Here is a 17,077-nt window from a genome sequence, read left to right as displayed (position 1 = left end):
CTTTATTCATTTTTTATTCATTTTTTATTTTGTCCATATCTAATAAACACAACTGTAGTGTACGTACACTACTATGAGATATTACATATTTAATCGGTTCATTGATATTTAAATGATAGTTTAATTCAATTGATATAATAGATATAATCTTTGCATGCAATTGATGACAAAAAAAAATGTTCTTGATTTGATTAAATTATAAAACATTACTTCATTATCACTTTTGTAATATACTTTGCACTATCTGTCAGGAGTGTTCTAAAACTTTCACTCCAAGATGCCAGCACATATATAAGGAGCAGGAAGAAAAAGATTTTCGTAATTACATCCACCCAATACATACTGTGATAAAAAGAAGAAAATTTTTTAAATTTTTTACATGAGAAAACGAAAAAAGAAATACATGATTTGAAACTTACACTCTCAAATGTCGGCGAGCAGCCGGTAAAGTCTCTGGAGTTTCGTTCAATATATAAACTCTTGCAGCTCGAATGCAAGCTTCGAAATATTCGTCCTTGTCCATGTCATCGCCGTGCACTTGATATTTCTTATATTCTAAACTATTCATCTTTTTCCTCGCATCGAGAACAGATGAATTATCAAAGTCCCATTGTCTATTGGCATAGTATTCGAAAACTTCGAAACCTTTGTTTATACGGCGATGGATACGACACATACTGCGTATAAACAACATAATAAATAAGTGTGTGAACAAACACTTTTTTTGTACATTGACCTGATGTGACAATTACTTACATTGGCTTATAGCCTGCCAAAAAGAGAAGTACATCGATAATATAGGCTGGAATCATATGAAAGAGTAACATGCAAATGTTATGTAAAAGTCGCGATTTCTTCATACTACCACCTGGGTACCACAAGATTCCATTTAAAGGTACTCGTTGCGTTATTTTTCGGCCACGTTCTATTATTTCTGTCCAGGGAACCTGTAGATCAAGAGAAAAACAATCGAAGATTTAAATATCACTAGAGAAATGTACAGTCATAAAGTGTCATTAGCAGCGATCTATATACCTTGAACTCGCTACTACTTGTAAGATTATAAACCCTTTTCTCATGTTCCTTGAAATAAATAAAATTGCACGTGCAAAGAAGAATAGCATTGACAGCGATATCAGCGGGAAGATAATCGGCGTAACCGTTTTCATTACAGTACATCGTTCTGATAACTCCCTTCCCAGCACCGATTAGGAGACCAGTCGGCCCATTGATATTGTCCGTCCAACCGGGAAGCGGATCCTTCCAGATAGGAATAACTACGCTTGGCCTGACGGTCGACAAATTGTCAGTAAATCCAAAGTATTTAATACGTCTGTATATGTGCAAATTATTCGAATCAAATCGAATAAATGCGGGTTCGAGTTCGGTTTCGAATCAAAAGTATTCGAATAATTCTATAATTTCCAATCAGTTACCGGTTCGAATCGATTGTTTCCCAAACAGCACATATCCCTAAAAGACAACTACAAGATGACTTAAAGACCTCTCATTGTCTTTTAAATATCTTTTAGATGTCTTTTGGCCTTTCTGTGCTGTATGGTAGGTATTCATAGTCGGTTCTTATATTTAAGTTGTGTTTTAGGTCGTCCGAAGACTCTGTTCAGCCAATTAAATAGCCGAATGGTTTCTTAAGATCATATTTATGACAATCTTAAATATGAGACTGAACTATGAATAGTCTATGGGTTCTTTCATGTCACTTCATTCATATTTTTCGCCCAATTTGTTTTATCGACGTTCAATTCAACACGTGATCAAATGAGTTCAATTCAAAATTCATATTCGAACTAAAAAGATTCGATTTGATTCGAATGTATTTTTATTTTAGTGCTTCAACTCGATCGTGCAAAATGATGATTCGCACATTTCTAGTGTGATTCAGTCTAATAATATATATCTATAAAAATTTTTGAATGCAAGACTCTTGTCGATAGATACCTCAAAATTATTGACGGGATATGCGGCATAGATTCTTCGATGAGACCTTCCGATAAAGCTTTGGTGAAAGCATATGTATTAGGTAGTTTTCCCAAAATCTTGTCGGTCATAGCTTCGACTACATCATCATCCATCCATTCGACGCATTTAATTACTTTATGAGGATCCGCTGGCGGGGGATACGTCTTCTCATACAAAACCTATCAAAATCGATTATTCTAATTTATTAGTTTTTGAATAGTGTGTTCTATGTATATGTAACAAGATATTTCGTAATTTGATGAAACTGGGAAAAAGGTGATTCTACATGAAGAAAGTCGAAAATATAAGAATAATTTTTTTTTTACTTTTTACAAAAAGATTAATTAATAAGATTGATACAAAACTCGTATACTATTATATAAATATAAACGCGTGCAAAGATAATTAATAAGTGCACGATTATTTTTTTGTTTAAAGCAAAGTTTCTTGAAAAAATTTTATTCTACATTTTCAACTACATTTTGTTTTGTTATCATCTCCTAAAATACCTTATGTATAAGTATATATACATATTCATGCTATTATGCGTACATACATGTAGAAAGAGAAAGGGGAGAGCAATGAAAGAAAGAGAAACTTGATACATACTTTTTCTTCAAGATGGCAATATGCCGTGCTGATGTGAACGAACAGAAGTAAATTCTTCATTTCTTTAGCCAGTTCTATCATCTGCTTTGTACCGCGTGTATTTAGCAGTACGGCTGTCTTCAATAATTCGTCGAATCTGCAAAATCAATGGAAAAGACAATTAGAAAAAAAGAATCGTATATTGCAGATTAAATAATGAAATTGTTGAAATATTTATAAGTAGTGATTCATATATAAATTGTTAATGTGAAATATAAATATATAAATTGTCACGTGTGCAATTATTAATGAACATTAAAAAGGAAAACTGACCAAACATCAATTCTGTCAAAAGTTAATAAATTTTTAATACATTTTTAAATTCATGAATTTTAAACAGCGTAAAATATTAAAATTAATAATTAATTTGTAAGTTGAAATAAAGATTTGTGCCGTATAATTAAAATTTTTATTTTTATGAATTTTTGTGTACAGCCACTATGAAAAAGAGTTAGTTAGATATAATATTTATGATTAAATTATATTCTACAGCGCAAATCTTTACTTCAACTCACAAATTAACTAATTATATATTTTTAATTATGTATCACAGAAATAATTATGTATTTTAAAATTAATTTTATTAATTTCAAAAGTGCTTTGCCAATATCAAATTATGAATTTCGAAATCTATTAGATTTATTGACTTTTGACGTAGCTGATTCGTCGAGTTTCTCTTCAAATTATGCAAAGAAGAACAAATTTGAGTATTTCTGAAAATGATAATTAGAGAAAAGAAATTTCGAGTCGCAATATCTTTAAAGCTTGTCGAGAAAATATATTGACCAATAAATTAAGAAATTATTGAATTTTAAAGAACAAAGTACATATTTTTTGTTACCTGACGGTAGCTGCTCCGTGATAGATGATTTCAACATTCTCGCAGAGCATTTTTCTATCCTCCGGGGATAATCCAAGTCCTGGCAGTGACACATCTCCGCTGACAACCGTTATTGCTTTTTCAAGCGCCGTTAAGCCTCTTTCAGCTTTGACTTTTTCGAAGAGCTGTAATTAAAGCCATTTATTATTACTTGTCGATCTTTATGAAAATATGTTGTATCACAGAATAATAAAAAAACATAATCACGTTCGAAGAAACTATAAAAAGCGAGAAAAAAAGTAAGATTCTCGCTATTATGATATATATTATTATGATTTATCAGCTGATAAATGGCTTAATCTTTGACTTTATTTTCATTGAAATCAGTTCTAAATAATGCAGTTAGATCTTTTTTTTATATAACTGTGTATTTCCTATGTTATATTAATTATTAAATGTTTGTTAGTATTTTAAATCTCTCACTAAAATTATCGTTTATAATTACAACACATAAATGTAATTTTTCTTGTACTTTGGAAACTATTTACAATATATATTTCACTGATTGTGATTATTCCATTTTTATATAAGATTATTATAACAATCTCTTTGTTAATTAAACATTAGGGTGTCTATTCTTACGAAAAAATATGAAGGATTTTTCGAGGATTTCTTTTTCTTTCGCACCTGGAAAAATCAGGGAATTTTGTTGGGAGTCAGGAAATTAAAAAAAAAATTCTCTTTTTGATCATTTTGCGCTCATATTATAAATAATTGGCAAGTCAAGTGAATTATCCGTTTAAAATATATCTCTGTTTATGACTATGTTTAATGGAAATATTAAATATGCAGTATATATTTTTTATTGTAACTTTAGTAACAAAATGAAAATGAAATACAAGTGCAAAAACGTTTATCTCACGAAAGTTATTCAGTTTCTTCAGTACGATTAACAAGTACTTGAAACTTAAAAAACTGTGTATTTTTCCTTTCTAGGAGAAATACTAGAAAAATATTAGAAAAACGCATGCAATAAAAAATTTATTTCAGAAAGTTGCGCCAAAAAATCTTTAAAATACTCTCTTTATCTGGAAAATATCTAACGGAAAATTTTCCAGGAATTTTTTTTAACAAGATTTGACACTTTGTTGACGCAACATGAAATATAATTTAGCTTTCGATACAATTTCAATCACAAAGGCGCAGTTTATATAGAGCCGAGATACTTCATGAGGAGAGAATAAGTGAATAAAAGAACGAAATCGATCAATGCTAAGGAGTAGTCTCTCTGACAAAATAGATATAAGAATTCATAATTCTAATGACGCCCATTTATTAGGCATCTTACGTGTACACGTGTATGTATGACGTAGCGTGTTTACGGTGTTGCGTTAAAATTCGAAAGGCATGATATAACGCGCAATCCGTCGTACTTTCACCGAGCCGGTAAGAGTACAGTATGTACGAATATAATTACCATCTTCTCGCTGTATTTTCGACAAGGCCTTGACTTGGTTTCTTTCGTCACGTAGAACGACGAATCGCAATGTGGTCGACGGTCCGGCTAGCGCGCTTTCACCGGCAAATTTGTCCGCGAGAAATATCCAAAACGCGCGCGCGCGCACGCGCGCACATAAGGAGAAAGAGAGAGAAAGAGAGAGAGAGAGAGACTGAAACTCGCAGCACCTCGCACATTATCCGTTGTAAGGCAACAATGATGCAACTTGCAGTGTATAATAGCAAAGTCATAGTCACGCACTTTCTCTTTTTGATGCTCTTATTGAGGGACCAATGGGGAATAATTTACTCGGATCCTCGTTCCATGATGGAAGTCTGACGGCGACGCAGCCACCGAATTCCGGGAATGAGTCAAAAGAAAGTTTTCGCGAAAATTCTTTCAGGACATAGTGTACAACGCAATGTATACACATGACATTTTTCAGTCTGTCATGCGATTATTTAATAAAATTTTCTTTTATCGCGCGTTTCACGTGTCTTAGACAGCACACGTGGTAAATATTTTTATTATTAATTTTTTTTAATATTATATAAATATTTTATATACATATTTTATTAAGAAAAAAAAATCATAAAAATTATATTCGATGTATTATTAAAATATAGATTAAACATTTACGACAGGTAAAAAGTTAAACATTTTTAGTAATATTTTGTAAATATTTCTCAAATATTTGCTGGGATATTTACGATAAATCTTTCTGATTAATTTTACTAATAATATTACAAGAACATTTATGAAATATTTCCACATATATGTAAAGAAATCGAATTATTAAATTTCAAATCTTTATAAAATATTTAAATAATATTCTAAATATTTCATATATATTTTCTAAATATTGTGAAAAATTTATAAATATCCTGGGTAGAAAAAGACAAAGCTAAAAAAACTTACCGGAGAATTGAGTATCTCGCTCAATCGTTGCTTTGGATCCTTGCCTTTCTTTAGTCTGATGAGCATGTAAATTTGTGCTATTTCGGGCAGGCATCGCAGAAATTTCTCGAGTATCACTTTACCTAAAAATCCCGTGCCACCTGTCAACAATAGTCTGCGACCAGTAAAAGTCTCGACTATTCTGTCCAGCAAGTCAGCGCTATCGGCTTTGCCCGGCTCCATCGTCATCAAGGGAATAATTTCCTAAAAAAAGAAATATATATATATATGTATATATAATATACATAAAAAGATAAATATATATATATATATTTTTTTTTACAAAGTATGTAAGAGAGACGTATTTTCTACGTGTCAAGTAGTACTTGCAGCAAGTCGTCCGTTCAACTGACTGTGAGTTGCAAAAAAATGACTATTGATGTTGCAGAAAGCATTAATAAAGTATATATATTGCGCGAAGCATAATTATACATACATTATAACGATCAAAGTGCTTGTCTTATTTAGCAGAATAATTAAGTATTGCGCAGACACACGCGTTGAAATCGTAGAGGATGGACGTTATCGAAATTGGATCACTACACGTACTTTCGCAATTTAATTGTAATTTAATTTCGTGTTGAATATTTATGGTTCGCCGGGCAAACAATGGTAATTCTAATCTTTTAAAATGACACAGAAAAGCAATCTTCTCTGAGGTTAGTATTGAATGATAATGTACGTGCATCCTGTATCGAAGCTTTTTATTAGTGCTCTTAATTATTCTGTTTGCTGTTGTAAGAAAAAATCTACGCTTTTTTTCACAATAAAATAAACATTTAGAACATGAAACATTAATGATTTCTTCGCGTAAAATGGAAATTAATTATGAATAATAATGATATTAATTTATATAAATAATTATGAAATTAATAAATATTAGTAATAAATTTATAATAATAATAATAAATGATTATGAAATTATAAATAATTATGATATTAATTTTACTTTGCGTAAAATAGAAAAAATATTTAATATCATACGAATGTTAGACTGCAAACGAGATTAAAATATTTAATTTTCTTATATCTGTAAGAGAAAAGTGTTTATAATGGTATTGTTCTTTTTGGAACAATATAATTAATAATGAAAATTTGCGCTACTTTTATTAGATGTCAACATAGTAGATAATGATCTACATATAGGAATAATTCCCTATTATAATGCAATACTAAAATGTTTTTAATTTTAATAAGAGAGACACTAGTAGATATTTTAATAATTCGTATAAAATAATAACTACAAAATTTAATAAACTTTAGTATCAATAAATAATTAATATTAATATACTAATAATCTGATATCATATAAAGTATAAAATAATATCATCTGATTATTTTTTTTAACTTATCCGTATAAACTATTATTTATTTACTAAAGAAATAAAACTTATACAAAAATATACAATAACAAGATTGTTGCGTGGTAAATTAATCGATCGATGCATTTGCATTTAAAATCAAAGCAATTAATTTTAATATATTTTGTGATATAATCAATGTGAGCAAATAACAGTATAAACGTTGCATTATATGTTACATTTTAATTTTATTTACCGGTATATTTAATTTATTATATTATTAATATTCGGTATATTTAATTTATTATATTATTAATATTCGTACTTTTTTTTCATTACTGAAAATCGTTCTTAAGAATTTTTTTAATATATACACGTTTAAAAAAAAAACATTTTTTAAAGAATGTTATCGCGTTTTTACACTATTAAAAAAAGTAGGGAAAACTTTTCGTATCCTAAAAATTAAGCTATTTTCAAATCGCTATAATTTGACGAAAAATCGTCAAAAAATTAAAAAAATATTTTGATGTTTGAAGTTTCAATTTTATCGCGCTATCGGTAGGTTTAAAAAAAATTTTTATTTTAGTGGTTTTAAAAAAGAATGCATTATTTTTTTCTTTAAAATTATATATTCTTGACACTCTGAAACTCGATAAACAAATTTTTGTCGAAATGTTAAGTCAAGTTTCAAAATATTTTGCCCACAAAACGCTTTTTTAAAAATATTTCTATGATTTTTTTGACTAAATTAAATCACTTTGAAACTAGATTATGTTTTTTAGAAATGATGTTGATACTCGACAAAAGGTTGTCGTAGACAAAAAATTAAATAAATATTTTAAATCTTAAAGTTTCAATCTTAATATGCTGTCAATAATTATCAAAAATTGTTTTATTCTTTTATTTCTAAAAAATAAACACAGTTTCAAAATTGTACTTGGCCAAAAATTGTAAGAAAATTAAAAAAAAAAAAGCATTTTATAAATTTTGTAGCTTATGAAACTTGATTTAAATTTTTTCAGAGAAATTTTTTAATCAAACTGCAAAGTGTAAAAAATATATAATTTTCAGGAACAAAACAGTATGTTCTTTTTTAAGGCACATAATTAAAAAGATAAAAAAAACTATAGGGCGCGTCAAAGTTGAAACTGCTAGCTTCAAAAATGCTGTTTTAATTTTTTGAGTTGCAACAGTTTGAAATAACCCAATTTCTAAAGTACGAAAAATATTTCCTATGTTTTTTTTTTTTACTAGTGTGTTTATTCTAATTTTGGCACAATTTTGAAAGTATAAAAAAAATAAGAAATTAAAGTATATGTACAAAAACAATGGTACCAACTCGAAGATAAGAAAAATCTACAAATTTCAACTCTATCGGTAGGTTTAAAAAAACGCTCGTGTGCGTTCATTAATTACATTATAATACTGAATTCACATAGACGTTTGTAAAAGGAAAACTTTTCCGTAGAATCAAGAACTATATAATTATCCAACGTTAATTTAGCAATACAGCGTATCAAATAATTGCAATATATTGTTCTCTCCGTAAATGTCATCCCACTTTTGACAGTTTCGCTTTTTACGGTCATGTGAACACACGTCGACGTTCAAAGTAAACACACTGTCACATCCGGGAAATCGACAGATCGAGCTTTTACTCTCCGCAAACTGCACACTTTTTCGCTACACTTACCGCGAGAGGAAAACGATCGGCGGACACGACGTCGGACGTCGGACGAATGCGAGACGCGAGGCCGCTCGTGGCTCGTGGGTCCGTTTGGGCCTTTACGTCGTGTAATACTCGGCCTCGGACCCGGACTCGGTCGGATGGTGAACCAGTCGTCGTAGATTGAGAAAGTGTGTAATACGCCTCGATCCGACTTGATGTTTTCGCATTCTGCCGTAGCAAATCGCGCGCGCGCGCGTTTTACTTGTAAGAGCCTAATCTTACATAACGCAAGACGCACGTCACGCACGTTTTACGATTCGCATGGTCGTCTTGCAATTAACTTTAGCATTAACGGAAAGAAAATGTGATCGGCGCTGGATGAAATTATTATTGCTCGCACGACACATTTTACGCAAGCAATGATCATTTCAACAGAACATGTGTTCCCTGTAACTAATATATCTGTGCCCTAAGTGTCGGTTTGCATTTCAACAGCTTTTTTTTTCTCAATTCTTGTTATGCGAAGATGATAGAATTATAAGTTTAGTAAAAAAAAAAAAAAGAAAAATGTGAGCGCTTTTAAAATAATACTATAGCTGCATTTATCGTGTTTATGTTAGTCTGCTAAAAAAACTCGTATTTCTGGATTAATTGCATTGTATTCCCGGTAAAAAATTTCTCATATGTATATATAACAATATAAAAGTATATAGAAATATATAAAATTCTGTATAAATTATGTATAGTTATATATAGTTATGCATAATTTTGTATTATTGTTGACTGACATCTAGCCAACATTAATATAAAATTATATATAACTATACAATAAGTCATATATTATTATATATAATTATACATAATTCATATAAAATTTTATATATTTCTATATAATTTTATATGGTCATATATCATATATGATTATACATAATAAATTTTTTACCAGGTTATCCTAGACAGCACATATTTATGTGATAAATAATCATAAATATTTTTTTAGAATACTATATAAATATTTTTTATATACCTTAAGAAAAAGAATCATAAAAACTGTATTCAACATGTTAATATATATTGATTAAATATTTTATATAATACTTACGATAAGTAAAAAATGAGTATTTATAATAATATTTTGCCGTATTTTGCAAATATTCACTAGGATATTTTACATAAATCTTTGCAATCTGTTTGATTTAAGACAAAAATATTTATGAAATACTTTGATAAAAATATTTAAATAATTATTATAGATATTTTGTAAGTGTATACATGTGTGTATATAAAATATTGTGTGCTACTTAGAATGTGCATATCATTTTCGTGAAATAAAAATGAGAATAAATATGATAAGAAAAACTAATTGTTGTTTTTGTTCTAAAGCTGTATATTATTTTGCAAACTTTACTTAATACATATTAATATATATTAATCACGTTACGGAATTTCCTATGATCTGTAATAAATTATTTTGCATGTCAAAGAGAGGACAGAATTACAAAAAAAAAGAAGAAACGGAATTACAAATAAAAAAACTTTTCTAAAATTATATTAATATCTGTCTGTCTCTTTCTACTTTTCTCTCTCGTTTTGTTTATATTTAGATAACTACTTACCGTATGTGGGATAATTTTAAAGATATTCACGGATAACTTTCCTTTGTAACGGCATCTGTCTCTTCTTCCATCTCTTTCCTTCTTTCATGAATAATTTACATTTGAAAAAGTACACATGAACTATGACGAAAGTTCTTTCTTTACGAGCGGCCTCGCGACAGTAATAAACGCTTTATTATTTATGTTGTGACGCGTATACCGTTTTCCTTTAAGCAAATATGCGTGAAAAGAGAAAATCGCGTTAGGTTGCTGCCGGTATCGAAAAAATATTGCGTAGAAATCACAGTCTCCTTAATGTACGTTTGATAGAGATTACGCGATCGGAACATAACAACAATATACGTCATATTTGTGGTCTTGGTTTATATAATAAATTTTCACAACAAATTTCACGAAAAAAGAATGACAGAGAAAAAGAGACACATTTAATTAAAATCGGTATTAAACACTCTTATTGTTCAAGTAATTAAATAAATACCGTCTTTTATCAGAATTTATCCGCTTAATTAATTTGTGGCTATATGTACATTTATTTAGTTATTATATATATATATATATATATATATATATATATATATTTATAATTTATCCACCTATATAATCTGGGTTTGTTTTCAAAGTTTAAAAGTTTCTATCTTGGCGAGTTATGTAATTTACATTAAATACGATGAGTATCGTTTTTATCGATATTACGTTATTTCACGCGGTTGAAAACTTCTAAATGCTTTATTTTTGCGTTTTTTGCCTTTATTATTTCCTTTCACACAATGCGATTAGGGAAATCGCGAGAGTGAAATGTCTGGTAAAGCCAATATACACCTTGTGGTTTGTACATTGACATAACTTAACCTTTTTTTTCTTTCAAGTGTCAATTCAATAAGAATGAGTATATATTATTAACTGACTTGCATATATGTATATGGTCTGTATTTGTTTCTTCTGCATGCTTTGCAAATAACAAATGTCATTAAAAATAAAAAAATTTTAATCATCTAGAAAGATAAAAAGATATATTTTTAAAAATATATTTTTTTCTATATTATAAATAAATAAGGGAAAAGTTATTTTTTTATTTTTTTTTTTTTACAATCGCAATCACAACAATCACACAATTATAATTGTACAATATAATTACTGGATATAATAAATTATTTAATAAATTAATTTTTGATAATATATTTCTATAATAAATAAATAAATATAATAAGTAAATGAATACTTTATTTTAACTAAAGATTAGAACCAGATTAGAGAATTTTATTTTTTTCAAATAAGAATTTAGATGTTATTGTATCCACAATTAATATCAATCAAGCCATATGAATTCATCTAAATAAGTTATATAAGAATTATACAACTGTTAATCCTTAAAAATAGAGTTAATTTTATTAAATTATTAAAATACATGATTTTCATGATGTCAGTTGCTTGTGACTTTATGCTTTTTTAAAAATGGACTGTCTAATACAATGCATTAGTGGCTAACAAATATATTTTTATTTAGAAAAAAGATTATATTATTAATATATATAAATATATATTACATTATATATTTTTAATAAAATAATTTATTTAAATTTGTCCTTAAATTAATATACAATTAAAAATATAACATTTTTAATAGTCTATTTTTATTGGTGTTTGTATATCTAAGTCTGCAAATAATTTGAATTTTCTTTTATCTAAATTTTAAGTTTCTGTATTTTTGTGAGAGAAGTAGAGAAGAGAAAGATAGAGTCGTTGAGAAAATTACATTGTTATGTCAAGTGTTAAAAAAAAATAATTTTAATTGTGTATCTTTAATATTGTGTAAAGGTCAATTGCAACGCTAATAATCAGAAAAGCATTAAACGTAATGATGGTTTCAGAAATTATAATTACAGAAAAAATAATTACAGTCAAATATTAGCATCAAGTAGAGTTTGCACGTGACTGATAATTATGTGTACGTAGACATAAACCAATATACATATCTTGTGGTTTGTACACTGACATAACTGAACGTTTTGCCTGTGAAGTGTCAATTCAAGCAAAATAAGCAAATACTTTTTTGTTGACGATTAAAATATACATAATTACCTAAGTTATAAAAATTAAGAAAAGATAATAGCATACACATACACGTATGTTTACGTATATGGTGTAACTTGCTTACTCATACAGTACAGACCATCGCAGCTACATTGCGGCAATGTTGCAATGTTGAAAATTGCAATTGCTACATTGCCACAATGTGCATCTGCAATCTTCTGTGCTGTATAAGTTAAATTTTTAAATAAAGATGTGATTTTTTATTATCTATCCGGATTTTATTATCTATTCGTCAACACCAGAAAGATGTCAATATCCAACTTTTTAAAATAAAATCAAGATATATAAAAATACAAATTAAAATTTTTATCTTTTATTTATAATAGCTAAACTACGTCTACCCAATATTTACACATAATCAGCTAAGAAACAAAACCGATTGAATAATAAAAATTAACAACATTAATATAACTTGTCAAAATTAATAGAATTATTAATTTACAGCAATTATATAAATAATAATTGTAATTATTATTAATGTATTATAATTATTATATTAATTATTAATATTTAATTGCCCTAAATTAATCATCTTATTAATTTTGACAACTTAGTTGATATTGATTTTTATTCAATTGGTTTTGCTTTTTAACTGATGTGTAAATATTGCGTAGACATTTAGTTATTATCGTACAAATAAAAAATAAAAATTTTTAATTTGTATTTCTATTTATCTTGGTTGTATTTAAACAAAATTGAACATTGAAGTATTCTTGGTGTTGCAGATCTAGCATCTCAGACAGATAATGCACATCTCTGTGTAATAAAAATTAATTAATTATTTAAGCATAGAACGTTTCAGCTACATTGTGGAAATGTAGCAATTGTAATTTGCGACGTTGCAATATTGTCGCAGTGTGTTCTGTGCTGTATGGGTAAGTAGTTAAATAGATATATATATGTATGTGTGTATGTATGTATATATGTACATACACGGTGAGACAATTAAAATAAGCTACATATTTGAATAATTTGCAAATTATATGTTTTATAAAAAATTGTTACACATAAAAGTTGCATAATTTCAAGATGCGATCATTTAATTATGCATGTATATCTATTTTTTCTTATAAGCAAAAGTATTTCAGAGATTTAAAGATCACTCCATATAATTGTTCTAACTTAATTATTCATTAATCTTGATCAGTCGTACTGATGACATTGATTTTTATTATTCAATCGGTTTTTTTTAAACTGATTATGTATAAATATTACGTAGCCGTAGTTTAGCTATTATAAATAAAAGATAAAAGTTTTAATTTGTATTTTTATATATCTTGATTTTATTTTAAAAAATTAGATATTGAAATCTTCCTGATGTTAACGGATATCTAATTTTTTTTAAATTATACCAACCTAATTTGCTTATATAAATCGATTTCTCGCAATTCTTCTGTGTAAAAAGTTATAAAGGTATGATGGCCAAACATTGAATAGTTTATGAGATATTTTGTACTTTAATTTTACATAAATTATGAAATCTCATAAAATAATCATTTTTTAATTATCTTATCTCAATATTTTATGCAAAATAACGAGAAGGGCTCAATTTATGAAAATAATATAGTTTTTCAAGAGGTACAATGGTTAGGCGACCAAACTGGAATAATTAAGCTTTTATTCAGTTATTCGGTGTTAAAGAAGCTTATCATTACAGCGACAACGTTTCGACCTTTGGTTTAGGTCCTTATCAAGTCTAAAAATTAAGAGTTGAAAATTTGCGTAAGAATTTGACGTGATGCAGTATTACAGAATTAAATATTTATCGAGTTGTTTGTTCTTTTGTTTTTTATATTGTAATTGATTAGAACAAACAACTCGATAAATATTTAATTCTGTAATACTGCATCACGTCAAATTTTTACGCAAATTTTTCAACTCTTAATTTTTAGACTTGATAAGGACCTAAACCAAAGGTCGAAACGTTGTCGCTGTAATGATAAGCTTCTTTAACACCGAATAACTGAATAAAAGCTTAATTATGCCAGTTTGGTCGCCCAACTATTGTACCTTTGGAATTACTTCATTGCTGGCGATATCATCCACATTTTATTTATAATACAGTTTTGTTTTTAAGGAAAAATAAATTTTCAACAACCAACTACATTCATCTGTTCGATTTTCTAAAAATCAATTCAATATCTGAATTCTGCTTCCAATATGAAATCTGAAATTTTATTTTCAATATGAAAATCAGAAATTAAATTGAGAGAGAAATAGATATTGCAATCTTATTAGCTGCATTTTGCAAGTTTTGTGCAGAGATCTCATAACTAAAACTTATACTTTGTAAATATTTATTAAAATATTTCATAAATATTTCTGTAATCTTAAATTTAAAATGTTATAAAGATTTATTATAAATATTCTAGTAACTATTTGAGAAATATTTATACAAAATATTATTACAAATATTTATTTTATTTTTTACTTACCGTAAGTATTGTATAAAATATTTAATTTGTATTTTAAAAATATATTGAATACAATTTTTATTATTCTTTTATTAATGTACACATAAAATATGTATAAAATAATTATATAATATTTCAAAAAAGTAAAAAGGATGATTAAAAGATATTTTTCTTAAGTTGTTTTTTCGGCAAAACAAAAATATTTTACAGACATCTTTTCGATTTACCTGAAAAAATAATCTAAAAAAGAGCATCTTTATCTATGTTATCTTTTAGTTTTTTAATGGTATCTGAGATAAATATAATATATTTTCAAAAAAGAGTATTAATTTGAAAATAGAAACTAATATGTACTTTCTGTAGTACATAATTATACATACATAAGACAGGAAATTTTGAATTAAAAACAATTTATTTATTCTGTTTAGAACAGAAACGTATAAAAAATATATTTTTTAAATTACAGTTTCAAGAATAAAAAATAAATTCTCCTTGCGAGACGCAATTGATGATGTTTGATGATTGAAAAACGGACACGTTTAGAAAACGTATATTCTGAGTAAAAGATTAAAAAAATTCTTTTTTAAGAAATGACTTATATAATATTATAATCTTCGAAAATTTTCTGATTACTTTTTACAAACGCAAAAGCGAAATAAGTGCAATCAATTAATATTATACTTTTATGCAACTCTATTCTGCATAAAGTGTCCAAAACAATGAATTTTTTTCAAATTTATTATTACATGCGCAATCAATTTTTTAAATTGTTTTTTAGACAGGTATATAATAAATTGCACAATTACTAAAAAATGTTTTTCTTAGATATAAACTTAAAAAAAAATTAAGAGATTTAATTTTTTTATATAAAATATTAAACTAATTCTATTGCAAAATATTTCATAAAATATCAAAATATCTATGTAAAAATATTGAAAATGTTTTATTATAAGTTAAGTTTGGTTAGGTGTATTTTAAGTATTAAATTAAAACTGGAATACTTTATATATGTATGTGTTACATTATACGATAATTTAATGGAATCACTATCAACGAAATGAAAAAGAACGAGCAATTTATTTGTTTTAAAAAAATAACATAGCGGATAAAAAATTTTTTATGTATGGTTATGCAAAATTGAATATAATTAAACAGTATTCTACACAATTGTGTAAAAATATGTATAATTATAAATGACACCATATAAAACGTTACGTATATTTATATATAAATGGATTGATAGCTGCAATTAGAATTATATGTAAGCTTATATACATACTTATACACAATGCCTACAACATTTTATGTATAATTATATATAAAATGGACAAATTTTGTATATAAATTTGTATAATTAGATACGACCATTTCTATCTGATTATATATAAAAATTTGTTATTGGGTAAATAATAAATAATTCATAAACTGTGCACTGTGCATATCGTTGCTTTGCTCGAGATTTCTCTTCTTTCTCTTTTTTCTTTTTTGTTATTCTTTGCTATTTCCACATAACACTTACTCATTCACGATTAATTATGATTAGTTGTATATGCAACAATCACGAGAGACTTCATGGGGCACCGATCACGGAACAATTACTACGGTACGCACTCACACGAGATACGCATTTTATTATAATGAGAGCAACATGAAAAGTACAATTCTCCTTGACGTTTACACAAGGCTAAACCCAGATAGCACACAATATTCTACGAATATTCTTATCAAGTGCGAATGTTGTGAATTTTGCAATATTCCAATCGAATATTATATGAATATACGTAAAACATTACAATTGAAAATTATATATTTATAAGAGAAACCAACATTCTTAGAATATTCGTTGAGTTTATTTATTGCACATGTTAATTGCACATTCGCAGTATTAGAAATTAGATCAAGTATAAAACAACCCTTATGATCAAACGTACTACGGACAAGTCTTTAGATGGCCATATTTATAACAAACGGGCAAAAGAATGTTTTGCGTCGCGGGTGCCGTTAGCATCTAACAATAAGTGTGTGGTGTGGAAAATCAAGCATAAGAACAAGGTATTTTACTTAATAACAGTGAAATCTTATC

General features: G+C 27.3%; 1 protein-coding gene across 2 annotated transcripts; it reads right to left on the bottom strand.

Moving 5' to 3' along the window:
* Nucleotides 1-65: 65 nt before the first annotated feature.
* LOC140671382 (putative fatty acyl-CoA reductase CG5065) lies at nucleotides 66-9,069 on the bottom strand. Of its 2 annotated transcripts, none has more exons than XM_072902630.1 (9): nucleotides 8,898-9,069; nucleotides 5,865-6,107; nucleotides 3,470-3,633; nucleotides 2,590-2,725; nucleotides 1,960-2,159; nucleotides 1,036-1,288; nucleotides 757-947; nucleotides 420-677; nucleotides 66-342 (listed from the first exon to the last, which is right to left on the bottom strand). In XM_072902630.1, exons 2-9 carry the CDS (start codon nucleotides 6,090-6,092, stop codon nucleotides 207-209), a joined length of 1,566 nt encoding a protein of 521 aa, XP_072758731.1. In that variant the 5' UTR covers nucleotides 6,093-6,107; nucleotides 8,898-9,069; the 3' UTR covers nucleotides 66-206. The 2 variants fall into 2 exon arrangements, with proteins under 2 accessions (XP_072758731.1, XP_072758732.1); XM_072902631.1 differs by lacking the exon at nucleotides 8,898-9,069 and adding an exon at nucleotides 6,187-6,287.
* Between the last annotated feature and the right edge of the window lie 8,008 nt (nucleotides 9,070-17,077).

This window comes from Anoplolepis gracilipes, chromosome 11, assembly GCF_047496725.1.
Source record: "Anoplolepis gracilipes chromosome 11, ASM4749672v1, whole genome shotgun sequence".
NCBI lineage: Eukaryota > Metazoa > Arthropoda > Insecta > Hymenoptera > Formicidae > Anoplolepis > Anoplolepis gracilipes.
Note: the sequence above shows the minus strand (reverse complement) of the source record. Positions and strands in the feature narration are given on the sequence as shown.

Coding starts and splice junctions, on each gene's coding strand:
- LOC140671382 (XM_072902630.1), bottom strand. CDS start 6,092: ATGACGATGGAGCCGGGCAAAGCCGATAGCGCTGACTTGCTGGACAGA. Junction 1,289..1,959: donor ATCCCGTCAATAATTTTGAG/GTATCTATCGAC, acceptor GTCGACCGTCAG/GCCAAGCGTAGTTATTCCTA. Junction 343..419: donor GCTCGCCGACATTTGAGAGT/GTAAGTTTCAAA, acceptor TTTTTATCACAG/TATGTATTGGGTGGATGTAA.